At 32.3% G+C, this 12,788-nt stretch overlaps 1 protein-coding gene across 1 annotated transcript in view; it reads left to right on the top strand.

Annotated features, from left to right (window-relative positions):
• Positions 1–1,556: 1,556 nt before the first annotated feature.
• Caps2 (calcyphosine 2) overlaps positions 1,557–12,788 on the top strand; it is a 44,847-nt gene continuing 33,615 nt past the window's right edge. Inside the window, exons 1-5 of the mRNA XM_023567685.2 lie at positions 1,557–1,675; positions 4,776–4,889; positions 7,047–7,096; positions 9,100–9,145; positions 10,966–11,142. Coding sequence (XP_023423453.1) covers positions 4,809–4,889; positions 7,047–7,096; positions 9,100–9,145; positions 10,966–11,142 — 354 coding nt within the window. The 5' untranslated portion in view covers positions 1,557–1,675; positions 4,776–4,808. The remainder of the gene's footprint in view (positions 1,676–4,775; positions 4,890–7,046; positions 7,097–9,099; positions 9,146–10,965; positions 11,143–12,788) is intronic.

Genomic DNA, 12,788 nt, shown 5'->3' with positions numbered 1-12,788 from the left:
ACTTCAGAAAATTTGGAAGAGGGAATTTATAACATTTTTACCACTGGAAAATGATGTTTGAGAAGACTGATAAATTCCCAGATTTCAGCATTACACAATGTGCCCAATGTGTACAATGTGTTAAAACATTACATAGTACTCGACAAGAATGTACACTTTTAAAGTGTTGATGAAAAATAAAAAAGATACATTAACAACATGTCTGAGTTGTAGAGATGTGGTTTTTAGACTACCCTTTTCGTGGCTTGGGAACTATATTGGAACAATTCATGGGCACCTGTAAGTGCCAAGAATAGACCAGCACATAATTTATTCTTGACTATTTAGAATGAGTAAGATCAGATAAGTACTTATTTATCACAGTTGAGGTTTAGGTTTTTGTTCCATTTTTTTTCCAAGTTTATTTTGACTTTTCTTTCTGTAGGATAATGCTGTAGGATTTTATGAAGTGTATGGCAGAAATGGAATGATTATATTATGATTGATTTTGCTGTTTTTATGCTCTCAATAATGTATTTTTACTCCTCAACTGCCTTCAATCTGTAAATTCAGAAATATTTTTTGACCGGATCTAATTTTGAAGAGATACTACAAATTAAAAATATAATAAAGGATTATTTTGGGTTGAGACCTGGATCATAATTCATGAAATCTTAGTTGTAAGGCACCTGACCCCGAGCTGTGTCATTTAGGAAAGTTATCACATGTTGTATTGGAGTAGAAAATTAGGAATACCTAAAATCATTACTTACCTTTGTGGACGGAGACTCACTGTTCAGAGACATTGAGTACAAAAGAAAAATTCTGCCACAATAGAGAATAAGATGGAGATTTCTTAATTTTTAGGTCTGTGTCCTTTCCACTCTATCAGTATTTTAAATTGCGAATTATATCATATATATATATAGATAGATTTCAAATTATATCATATCATATCTATCTATCTATATACACACACACGCACACACACATACACACCCATGTACACATGCACTTGTATACCTAATAATCTATATGCATGTGCACATATACTTAAAGTGACATACTTTTAATATACTGCTCAATATCTATATCTCTCCATATAGCATTCTACTGCAGTCTTTTAAAAAATAACTTGCAACCTCCTTGTCAGCGGAAAGTACAGCATATGTTTGAATTTCTACCCCACAGACATCACCCTGGGCGCTGGGCACAGAATAGTACTCTGCGAAGGATGTTAAGTAGCATCCAAGTCAGTGAAGAGCTACACAGAAGTCGCAAATCCATGCCAGGCTTTGGCCCTCTGCCCGCCCAGAGAAGGGTCTGGGTTCGACGCAGTCAGCTCAGAGTCCGCGCTGGGCTTTGGAGGCTCAGTGTCCTTGTTGGGCTCCGAGGGGGAGGGCTTCCCCCGGTGACTCTGTCTTCCAGTCCTGTGAGTTTCAGGGACTTGGATCCATCAGGAGGAGGGACTGGCAGGCACAGCTTGCTGAGCGGTAGGTCAGCGTGCACAGAGTGAAGCCGGTCCCCATCATCTATTGTATTTTCCTTGGGCGAGGCTGGACTTCCAGCAGGCTGCGCGCCGGTTGCCTGGCAACCTGCAGACGCTGTTCAGCCGCAGAGTCTTTCTTGAAAGCTCCCTTCCAGCCTGCCACTTCTGAAGCTGTTTGGAAGAAGGTTCTTGGTGGAATCGCTCTAGGTTAGACTCTTTCCAACTCACCTATTTTATATTTGGTTTTACTGCGATTGTTAGGTCAAGTGCGGTTGATCTGTCGGATAGGAAGGGCATGGAGAATTCCTACTCTGTTGTATAAGATAGCAAGGACAATCACTGTACAGTACTTTATTTGAAATTAGGAAGTACCTTAGGTTCAAATACCTGGGTGTCACCAGGGACCCAAGATAGTCTTGGTCTCTGATCTCATGCAGCTTTAGTTCTAAACTGTATTGACAAATCTCCTTGATAACTGGATTAGGCCAATTTATCTTCGATTTCAGTATGTTGGGATTTAGGGTAAGCAATTTAATAGCAACTAGTATTACTGATTTAGAGAAAAATGATATTTGGAGTTGAAAGCAATCAGTGTTTAAGCATGAGGAAATTGGAAGCAAGTTCAGCGCTTTAGATAATGCTAAAAGACATCAGTGATATTTATTACATGCTAGCAACAACATTTTGAGTGGGAGACAGAAGCCGTAACTTGTAGCATTTTGAGTGGGGACAGAAGCCATTCAGAACATTCATCTGTCTTCGTGCCATCTCCTATCCCTAGCATACCCTTGGTGAGTGGATAATTAGTGTTTTATGACAAAGAACATCCTTGGGATACATTACAAAGATTGCTTCACAGCCATTTGTTTGAAATGTTGGTTCTTGTGTGGCCAAATTTAAATTTCTGTTGCTCTTTAATCTCTGCCAGCTACTTCCTGTTTCTTATATTACTTCTACTACCAAGAGCGTAGTAGTGGAAAGAAATCTGAAACCATGCGTGAATTCAGGTTCTGCAATAACTGTCAAACAGTTTAGAAAAGAAAATCACTTTCTTTGGTCTCAGCATGTTCACTTTGGAAATAAGAATCATGGGCTATTTTTCTCTGAAGCTCCTTTCAAATCTTACGGTTTTTCTAAATAGGGTGTTGGCAGCCTGAATGCTTTAATTCTGTAGATTCCAGCATGTTCCATCTATGATAGCATTGCCCTTTGAACATGTTTGCTATATATGAATGAATCGTATTATATTATGTGATTCTGAATTAACTCAGACTTGAATTGATTGATTTATTTAACAAACATTAAATCCCTGCTATTTTCTAGTTTTTCTGTTAATCCTGAAATACAGGCTTTAGAGGCACTGTGGCATCCATCTCCTCCACATAGAGGTATTGATGGAAAACCCCCAGCCCTTACCTTCAGCTGTGTCATTCTCTATACTGAAGAAAAGCTGCCATTCAGTGCTTCAAACACTTATGCAGTGTCTGCAAACAGAACTTATATTGCGATTGGGAAAATTGGGTGTGAATAAGTGAAACTAACTTGTGAATATGCTCATGGTTTTTAAAGTTATTTTGGTGATGTGTTAATTTATTGATTGACTAAATAAGTATTTATTGTCTGTTACAGTAAAGGCAAGAAATACCAGCCTTTGTGGCCTTGACGGTGCTTGGGAAAGGAAAAGAGCTTATTGCGAAAGTCATTACCTTGTCTGAGAAATACAGGAATGGGAGGACATGAATATTTGAGGGTTAAAATTATGCCGTTTTTATTACCTGAAAATCAAACAGGGATTTAAAATAACTGATAGTGATTTGAAATGGGTATAAAAGTTACTAAGGTATAGCATTTAGAAACTGATGTGTGTATGTAGAAAATCTTAGCTGATTGTTCAGCATTGCTATCTCGTTTGGATTTTATCTCGTTTAGCTAGTAATTATCATAGCAATTACAAAAACTATTGGGATGTAACTAAACAGTCTCCAAACCAACCAAGCAAGCAAACTAACAGCAATTTTGAAAAGTCTGTGAAAGAACTCTGAAAAGAAAGCCATACAAGTACTATATTGTCAAATATAATAATTTGTAATATTTTCAGAATGTTTCCTGTTGATTGATAAATCTTGAATATACTCTTTGAGTAGAACTTCAGGTTTAAGTCAAGCATATTTTTAAGTCAAGGCAGAAGTACTTGTAGTAGAGGGAAGGCATCACATGGGTAAGTTAGGACAGCTCAATTTTTAGATGAAATTTCATTCAGCATGAAATAAAAGTATGTCTTAATACCGAGTGCTATACTTTCAACTCATTCTTAAGTTATAGGAAAGTAGAAAAAATATCAAGATTTTAATATATTTGTCTAACTCAACCTGGAAGTATACCATGCTGTCTTTAAAAATAAGCAAAACAAAATAATTTACTATAAAAATAAATTGAACTCTAATTATAGAAAAAAGAAGCTATGCATAAATTTTTAAACAAACTTTATTCTTACTAACCTAAGAATAAAGTATAAACTAAAATTATAAAATTTTGATGATAGGTATATTCATCTGATTTTTGTTTTGTTCAACATTCCAGTTCAGGTGTGTTTTTATGAAATCTTCTCATAACTAATAAGTAGATCCTTTATTCTGTGTTATTTTTTGGATTAGATGAAGGCTAGCAGTGTTTTCTAAAAATATTTTGTCAGCTTATCTTGACAAAACAAAGGCCCATAAAGGTTTGAGAAATGAATACAAACAAACAAAGAAATAAAAGTTTACCTTACTATGATAGAGAAGGGGAACATGCATTACTTTTTTATTCTTGCTGTAAAATTTTACTATAAACTTTGTTTAAAACAAGATAAATGTATTTATTTACCATTCATAAGATAAGAGTACAAAATGAATCTTAAGGAGTTAAATCCTAGCTACTTGTGGACTAATTCCTTCTGGAGACTCCGGGGGAGAATCCACCTCTTGTGTGTTCTGCATCCTGGAAGCTCCTCATGACCATCTTCACAGCACTAGGGCAGCATCATCATTCCCTCTGACCTGCATCTCTATGCTATACTTTCTCTGTCTCATGCTCAGCCTCCTGTCTTCCTCTTGTAAGGACTGTGGTGGTTACATTGGGTTCATGTTGTCATCTTTGCAAGCCCAGCAGTCTACTACAGGTCACAAAGAATTGTCGTACAAAAAGTTGATATCAGTAAGGAAAGTATAAATGATTAACTGTATGGTTTTTTCCATGAAATATTATTGTGTGTAATTTGCGCTGTAGACTGAAAATTATCATTTCACATTTATTTCACCTTTTAAAGCACAGCGTACTGCGTGATATTACATGAACTTGAATGGAGTTAGAGGTTAGAGGAGTGACTGCTTCTCCTGGGAGCCAAGCTCAGCTGTTCTCGGGAAGAAGGAAGCCGGTACAAGTATGCAAACTGTGTTGTTTTCCTCTTGTAGGATGACTCATTAAATACTTCGCTGACTTATTTCTTCATGTTCTGTGACTCCGTAATCACAAATATTTAGGATCAAACAAAAATGAAGATCATTACTTGAAAATATGTCACTGCCTCAGTTAGCTTTATTTTAAAATTAAGCATATGATTTTATTATTGCCAAAGTATTTGCGCTTCTAAAAGCATTGAAAAAAGTCTGGGGACCAAAGAAAACATGAAAATAGAAAGAGAATAAGTAAAAACGGGTCAAAATGTGATATATCCCACAATGAAAGTGTTTATCATGTATCACAGACACCTAGTTTAAAAAAAGAGAAGAGAAAAAAGGAAGAAAAACAGCTGAAATAGAAAATATTTGCTATTCTAGAATGTAGTCTTTTGCATTTGGTGGAGTTATTCATTGGTACTCCATTGTAAACTATGTATATAATTTTGTTTCCTACTTTTAAATCTAATTCAAACCATATCCATTTTCTATAATTAAAAGCTCTGAAGATGCTTTTAATAATTTTATAGTCCACTACATTAATGGTCTAATTCTGAATTCTTTGAAAATTTTGGTCAAATCCCTTGTTGTTTGAAATATCAAGTCCAGTATTGCAGCCTTTTCCATTAATTATATGGTTATATTATAGAAATGTCTGTTTTTTCTAGTTTAATTGTTAGAAAAATACCAAGGTTTAAATTCTTTGAAGTATGATTTCCATAAATACCTTTTGCTGCTGAAATAATTGCTTTAGGTCTTACTGCCCTTTATAAGGTTTCTTTTAGAAACATGCAGAAAATGAAGGCATTTAGTGACACTTTTATGCTTATCTTAGGACCATTGTTCTATAAGAAAAAAATAATTCCAAGTGTTTAGGTTAGTTCCACTTAAAGATTATTAACCAAGTGTCATCATAGTGAACATCAAATTACTAGATGCTGTTTCCCAAGTGTTCTAAAGCTAACATTAAAAGTAATCAATTGTGTTTTTTAAAAACATGATAATTATTGCTACAAATTATTATTATAAACACCAACAATGAACAAATAGATGTGATAAGAGCATAAAAATTTTTTTCAGGCCTCCTGATAGTCAAATCAAGGCAGATCACACCACGATACCGTTAGGTCTCTATTAAAATAAAAACATAAGGTAATACTAAGAATACTTAGAATACATTAATTAGTATGACACTTTTGGAGACATGATTGGTGGTCTGTACTAATCTGATAGTCATTTCTTGTTACCTGATTTAAGAAAACAATCTCAAATATAGAGAAAGCCATTCTTTAAAGTGCTTTCTACGCTCTCTGTTTTGAACTGCACAATTCTGTTAGAAATCGGCAAAAAAGTAATTGCCATTCTAAGAGAGTTATGCCTGTGACTTTAGAAGAGGGCATCTATTAAAACACTCTCTGGGGAATAGCAACAATAATAATGTTGATGATTATGGCAACTATGCAGCAGCTGTACTCAGCTTCCTAAGGTTTGTTCTCCTTCTTCCTAATGTTAGATGATGTCATGATATTTCACAAATACAATAAATACAATCTTCAACGTGCTATAAAAGTTTTCTGTTGTTTTAGGCATACCTTTTCCACTTGATAATTTTTAAATTTATCATTGTCATGTTTTAACTGTGTATAAGAATTGTGTTTAAGACAATGAATTGATACTGAGATGAATTTGTTCTCTCTTATTTTTATGGTCCATTATAATGATAAAGTTCAATTTGAATGTAGTTTCCGTATATGAATATCATTATGGTAAATTACAGCTTAGATAATATTTTATCAGTAAGATTGTTTCCTGGGTGACACAATTATCTCTTTTTCTCAGAGTGACTCTTCATCCTTCGCTCATTAAAGATTGTTTTTGGTTTAGAAATCCTTTTTCCTTAGAGTAATATGGCTACTCCTGCTGCAGTAAAGCTCTGCTGTAGACTTATTTTCTTTGTGAGTGCTATGCAGATGGTGATTATATGTCATGCCATCATTTTATCTGTGTCTTATGAACAACAGAGAGGGATTTATTATTTTTATATAAGGAAAAATTATAACTAAGTTTATTATGTTGATTTACTGCTTGTCTTGTAAAATATGAAAAATACTGATTCTAATTATTTTATTTTTAAATTAAAGCAAGATTGGACTTCTAGATCATGGGCAGTTCAGAATCCCTGTCCACCTATGTAAGTCATATTGCTTTCCATTTGAATTGTACAATGGACAAATGTTTGCCGTACTTTGTAAGTTAAAAAATAAAGCAAAGCTATACAGCGTAAGCAGCTAGAATTTTGAACTCCAGTAGAAACAATATGCATACAGCAAATCTGAATATTACTATATGAAACTTAAGATAGTTCTTGTCATAGAATGGTAAGATTATGAGTAATTATTCTTTGGTTTTATTTTCTTTCATATCAACCTCACAATTCAATGAAAAAGTTAAGATATCTTTGTGATTTACTGGAATATATTTGTGATACATGAGAACTGCATTCACCTTGGGGAACTGGACCTGAGATCTATCTTAATTACTTCCACATTCCCTTCTCCCCGCTTCCCTGGCTCCCCTTTCCATCTCCATAAAGTTTACCTCCCTTTTTCCTACCATCTCTTTTTTATTTTTATTTCTGTTTTTATTTAACTTATTTCTATTTTGTGCTTCTCATATTAGAGAAATCATGTGATATTTGACTTCCTTACCTGATTAATTTCTATATGGTCTCAATAGCCGTCTAAAGTATTTTTAATTAAAAACTTTATTTTTAAAAATTCAAATTTACTTTTTGGCTGATTCATAAAGACATAAATATATATATATGCCTATGGAATACTTTGTGATATTTTGACACTGTATACCTTGTGTAATGTGTAAATCTGGGCAAATATATCTATCTCTTTACTAAATACATTTATGAAAGAATTATATAAGATTTTCCTTTTTATAGTTGGCATAGTAAAAATTAATTTAACAGTACATACACACGTGTTTTTTTCTTGAGATTATATTATAATGTAATCAATGTTATCAAATTTTATTTTTTATTTAGAATGCATTAGTTTATGTTTTATATTTTACATTCTTGAGGACTTGAAAAGTGTAATATACATCAAATATTTTAGGCTATAGGGCCTCTTGGAAAGTAGAAATTAAACTAAACCCCGAGCAATGCTATTTTTGTAGATTAAAAATTAGGAAATATAAATAACCTTATGTGTGCCTATAGGCCTAAAGAATGGCAATAAGCTTAATTACTAGATATAAAATATTGAGTATGTAGCAAGGATTGGGTGAACTGTGTTTTGGTAAATGTTTAATAATAATTAGTGTTCTAAAAGTATATAAATATACTATATAATCTTACTTGTTAATTATTAATAAATTTAAGTATTTTTTGAGATGATGAAAAGTTTTACTATTATAAAGTACATGTTGCAAGAAATTTACAAGTGATAGTAAAATATAAGGTCTTTTTTTAAAGTCCATTAGACAATTGGCACTCATAAAATGCTCGCTTTGTTTGTTTTGAACTTTCTTTTTTGGCTGAACCATGGCTGCAGGAATGACAGTGTAGTTCCAATATGAATGTTTGTTGATACTGTCATTTAACATGAAATGCATAAATGGTTTCTTTGTGAAATCAATAGTTTTGAATACTGAAATTATATTTCTCAGTATTTAGTGATGCTTTTCACTGCTTGACACCTATAGACTTGTTGCACTTTAAAATTTAATCTGAATTATCCACAATTTCTTCACTTGTTTTTAACTCTTAGAAATCAGTGAAATAATAAAGTATTTACCAATTTCAGGGTAAATGATCCTACTATGGCTAATTTCACATTATCTATGTGAAACTGGTGAACAGAAACAGTACAGATACAATAAAAATATTCTCTAAAACACATTCAAGTAGCAAAGTACAGTGAAATCATTAAGAAAGGATGAATTTGGGGGAATTATTACCTTTATTATTAATACAATTTAATTATAAATTTGTGTGATTTTATTTTTAATAACAGATGTATTTAACGACCAGCTCGAAAAATTATTGAACATTTAACAAAAGCTTATCACAGGCCAGTAGGACCCAGTATACCATTACCTTCTGTCCTTTTGTATATGACTTACAATTTGTTAAAGTCTTACTGTAAAAAATTTATGATGTACACGTATTATTTCTTTCAGGGTCCCACCACTTGATTTGAGAAGCATTGTTGGCTCTGATGATGAGGTAATTTTTACTTACTATTTAACATAATAAACTTGGTACTACACTGTTATTACATGTATATGTTGTAAGTATCATTATCTTGTTTTTTTAGGATGATTTTTTGTATGGTTCTCCTAGTGCAGTGCATAGTCATTTTAACCCATCAAAGTCATCTGATCTTGGTTGGATTGCACCATGCCAAATATCAAATACTCAACATCATGTAAATGAACTGATTACTATATATTGGTTTATTATTAACTTTTGAGAGTATAGTATGAATTATTAGTACTACATTTAATCCAGGATTTCACTGTGTTTAGTCTGTGCCTTGTCCAATTAAAAATTTTTATATATGAAAATTTTAAATGATAGTGGTGGTAGAGTAATTTTACTTTGACAGTTTTTCAGACTTAGGGATGGAAGTTTAAAAAAATTTTTTTGGTACTAGGACTTGAACTCAGGATCTAGCACTTGCAAAACAGGCTAAACATTTCTTATACAATTGATAAAATGCAGGTATTAAAATATGAAATCTAGGAATTTTAAAAATATGGCAAAGCTTTAGATGAGATTTTATTAGTTTTAGTTATAAATTTTATTTCTCAGAAATGGACTCAGACTTCAGGCTACTAGACAGAATGCTGTGGAGTAAATAACTGCACTTAATTCAATATGTTTCCTTGGGAGATTTGTACTTAAATGCAAGCTTTCACTAGTATTACGCTGAGTAGAACTTGGTTTTCTATTTTTGTAAGTCTTTGTCATAAATCTGATTATATTCATGTTCTCCTCAGCTTCGCTTTGGGAAATTTCATAAATAATACCCTAGACTCCATATTGCTACATTTCCCCCCCTGAGACTGCTTCATCTTTCTCTTGGTTAGACTCGAACATCTTCAACATTTTTTAGTGGTTGGACTAGCACCCTGTGCTCCTTTTGCTCCTTCAATTTCAATATTGAATTTTGGGTCAATGTGTGCATTGTATTTTGTATTTGTATAATACAATTTCAATTCTAATGTTGAAAACTATCAGGCTTCACAGTGACCTGCTTTACTCTAAAACTGTCATCACTTCCTCTTTTTTTTGGTCTCATTTTCAGAAAGGACTGCAGCCTTACAAATTGCTGAAATTTTTAATCTTACATTTAATATTAATTTGATGAAACTTCAATATTTATGGGTATAAGAGCAAATAAAATAAGTTTAATGGCATTTCATAAGCATAGTGGATATGCTAATATTGAATTTTGGGTCAATGTGTGCATTGTATTTTGTATTTGTATAAAACTTATTTTAAATTTCTTCTACCACTGACTCTGATATATCTAATTCCCAAGAAAATGTGGCAGAGAGCTAAATAATACCAGAAAGTAAAATATTTTAATGTTTCAGAAATGGCAAGATGTATTTCTCAACATTAGTGGTCTCCAATTCCTATGATTGTTTTTGGAAGAAATTATTCACAGTGGCCTTCTTCTGGAACAGAAAAACAGAAAACTTACCTACTTAAACATTTAAGGAGAATATAAGGTTTATTTTTCTTTTCTCAAATTCTTTTGGAACAAGGGCTGATCTGCAAATGCCAAACAAAACATAGGATTCTTGCTATTTAGGGTCAAGCCTGTTCTGAGTAGTTCTGTCTCTTCGGATTGATCTGTCATGCTGTGCCAGCTAGCAGCTGTAAGTATCACCTCTGTTTAGGACATAGGTTATGATATTCAGTTTCTTAGACATAAATACTAAGGTAAATGGTAAACCTGTTAATGTCCATAAGGAAAATTAACGATTGTTTCTATTTTTTTTCTGGTGGACAGTATATTTCTTCTTTACCTGTAGGAACTGGACATAGTACCTGAAAATTTGCCAGCACCAACTGGCCAATGTAAGCTAAAATATGAACAATATAAAACTGAAATGAAAGAAGGATATAAACAGTATAATCAGAGAAATGAAGAAAAGACAAAATCAATTATCACACATCAACAATCTCCAAGAGACAAGAAAGATGAACAGGTAATGTATGAGGGTTTGAAAAATTTTAGGGAAATTTAAAAGTTTATGTGTTATAGCATTTACTGCCTATACCAGGAGCCATTTAAAATATTTTACTTATGAACTAGTTGACTATTCACAACAAACCTAAAGGATTATTATCATCATTTTCATATGTGTAAACTGCAGCCATATGAACCAGTACTGTTAGCAGCTTTTCACTTGCTTAGAGAGTAGAAATAAGACAGTATCATACATGTTTCTAACATAGTTATCATGAACTCTGTTGGATTACAATTTCAATTCTAATGTTGAAAACTATCAGGCTTCACAGTGACCTGCTTTACTCTAAAACTGTCATCACTTCCTCTTTTTTTTTGGTCTCATTTTCAGAAAGGACTGCAGCCTTACAAATTGCTGAAATTTTTAATCTTACATTTAATATTAATTTGATGAAACTTCAATATTTATGGGTATAAGAACAAATAAAATAAGTTTAATGGCATTTCATAAGCATAGTGGATATGCTAATATTGAATTTTGGAAAAAATACTTGGAAATAGTCTTTGAAGTCAGATTCCAGCTGAACTCTGGAGGCAGAGCTAAAATGGTTAGATAATAGGTTGGCTATATGTTTGAGAGGCAGAGAAGATCAAGAGTGATCCGTACAGAGTTGAATCTGTAGACATTACTTTGATTGAAATTAACCAGGCATAAAAAGGCACACACACACACACTCATTCATATATATATATATATATATATATATATATATATATATGAAACAATATGTGTTTCTGGGAAACTAATGTAAATATTGTGCCTATAGTTACTAATACTGTAATTTTTGTGTCCCCCCCCATGTATGTTTACTGTGTATACTGACGGATGAGTTATTTGGCAATTGTTAATTAGCAAACCATCACATTATATACCTTGAATATATACATCTTATATTTATCAATTAAATATTTCAAAATAAAAACCTTTTGACTTGAGCAGTTGCCATTAACTAACTATAGGAAAAGAATATATGGAAATCTGCTACAAGGAGATGAAATTTGATAAACAGTGGAGAACTACTATTTTCCTCTTATAAAATGTTAAAAACAAGGTGAAATAAAAATTCTTTTGAGGAAAAAGATATAAATTTGTGTATATATACACGATAGCCCAGATGATTATACTACTAATTCTATTAGTTTTTGGAAAAGAACAACTAATACTCATACAATTAGATCAATTTTGCATGTCTATATCTAGTAATCTAAGCAACTCTTTTGAAAATAGCAATATGCAATATAACAACTATTGTTAAATTCCTACCATCTTGTTTTGAAAGCCCAGATTGTTATTGTTTTGGGGTGTTTTTTGTTGTTGCCTATTTTGCTTTTTGTTTTTCTTTCCTGTGTGTTTTTTCTTTTCTCTTTATAAAAAATATTTTGAGAGGTTTTTCAACCTTAAAATAATGCTTTTACAAAAATATATCTATTATACTAATTTGTTTAATTTAGTTTATATAATGTTTAGCATTATTTTGGTGCTTGCTTAAATAAATTTTTAGAAAAAATAAGTGCATTAGTGAATTTCATTATTTAGCTTTCCTATTGCTGATACACAACATGCAATGGCTATAAGTTGAAGGAGAAAAGATTTAATGTGCTTAT

This window comes from Cavia porcellus, unplaced genomic scaffold (assembly GCF_034190915.1).
Source record: "Cavia porcellus strain 051 isolate PalLab524CR breed Dunkin Hartley unplaced genomic scaffold, mCavPor4.1 scaffold_8, whole genome shotgun sequence".
In the NCBI taxonomy this organism is placed as follows: Eukaryota; Metazoa; Chordata; class Mammalia; order Rodentia; family Caviidae; genus Cavia; species Cavia porcellus.
The sequence above is the reverse complement of the archived record's forward strand: the minus strand, read 5'-3'. Positions and strand labels throughout refer to the sequence as shown.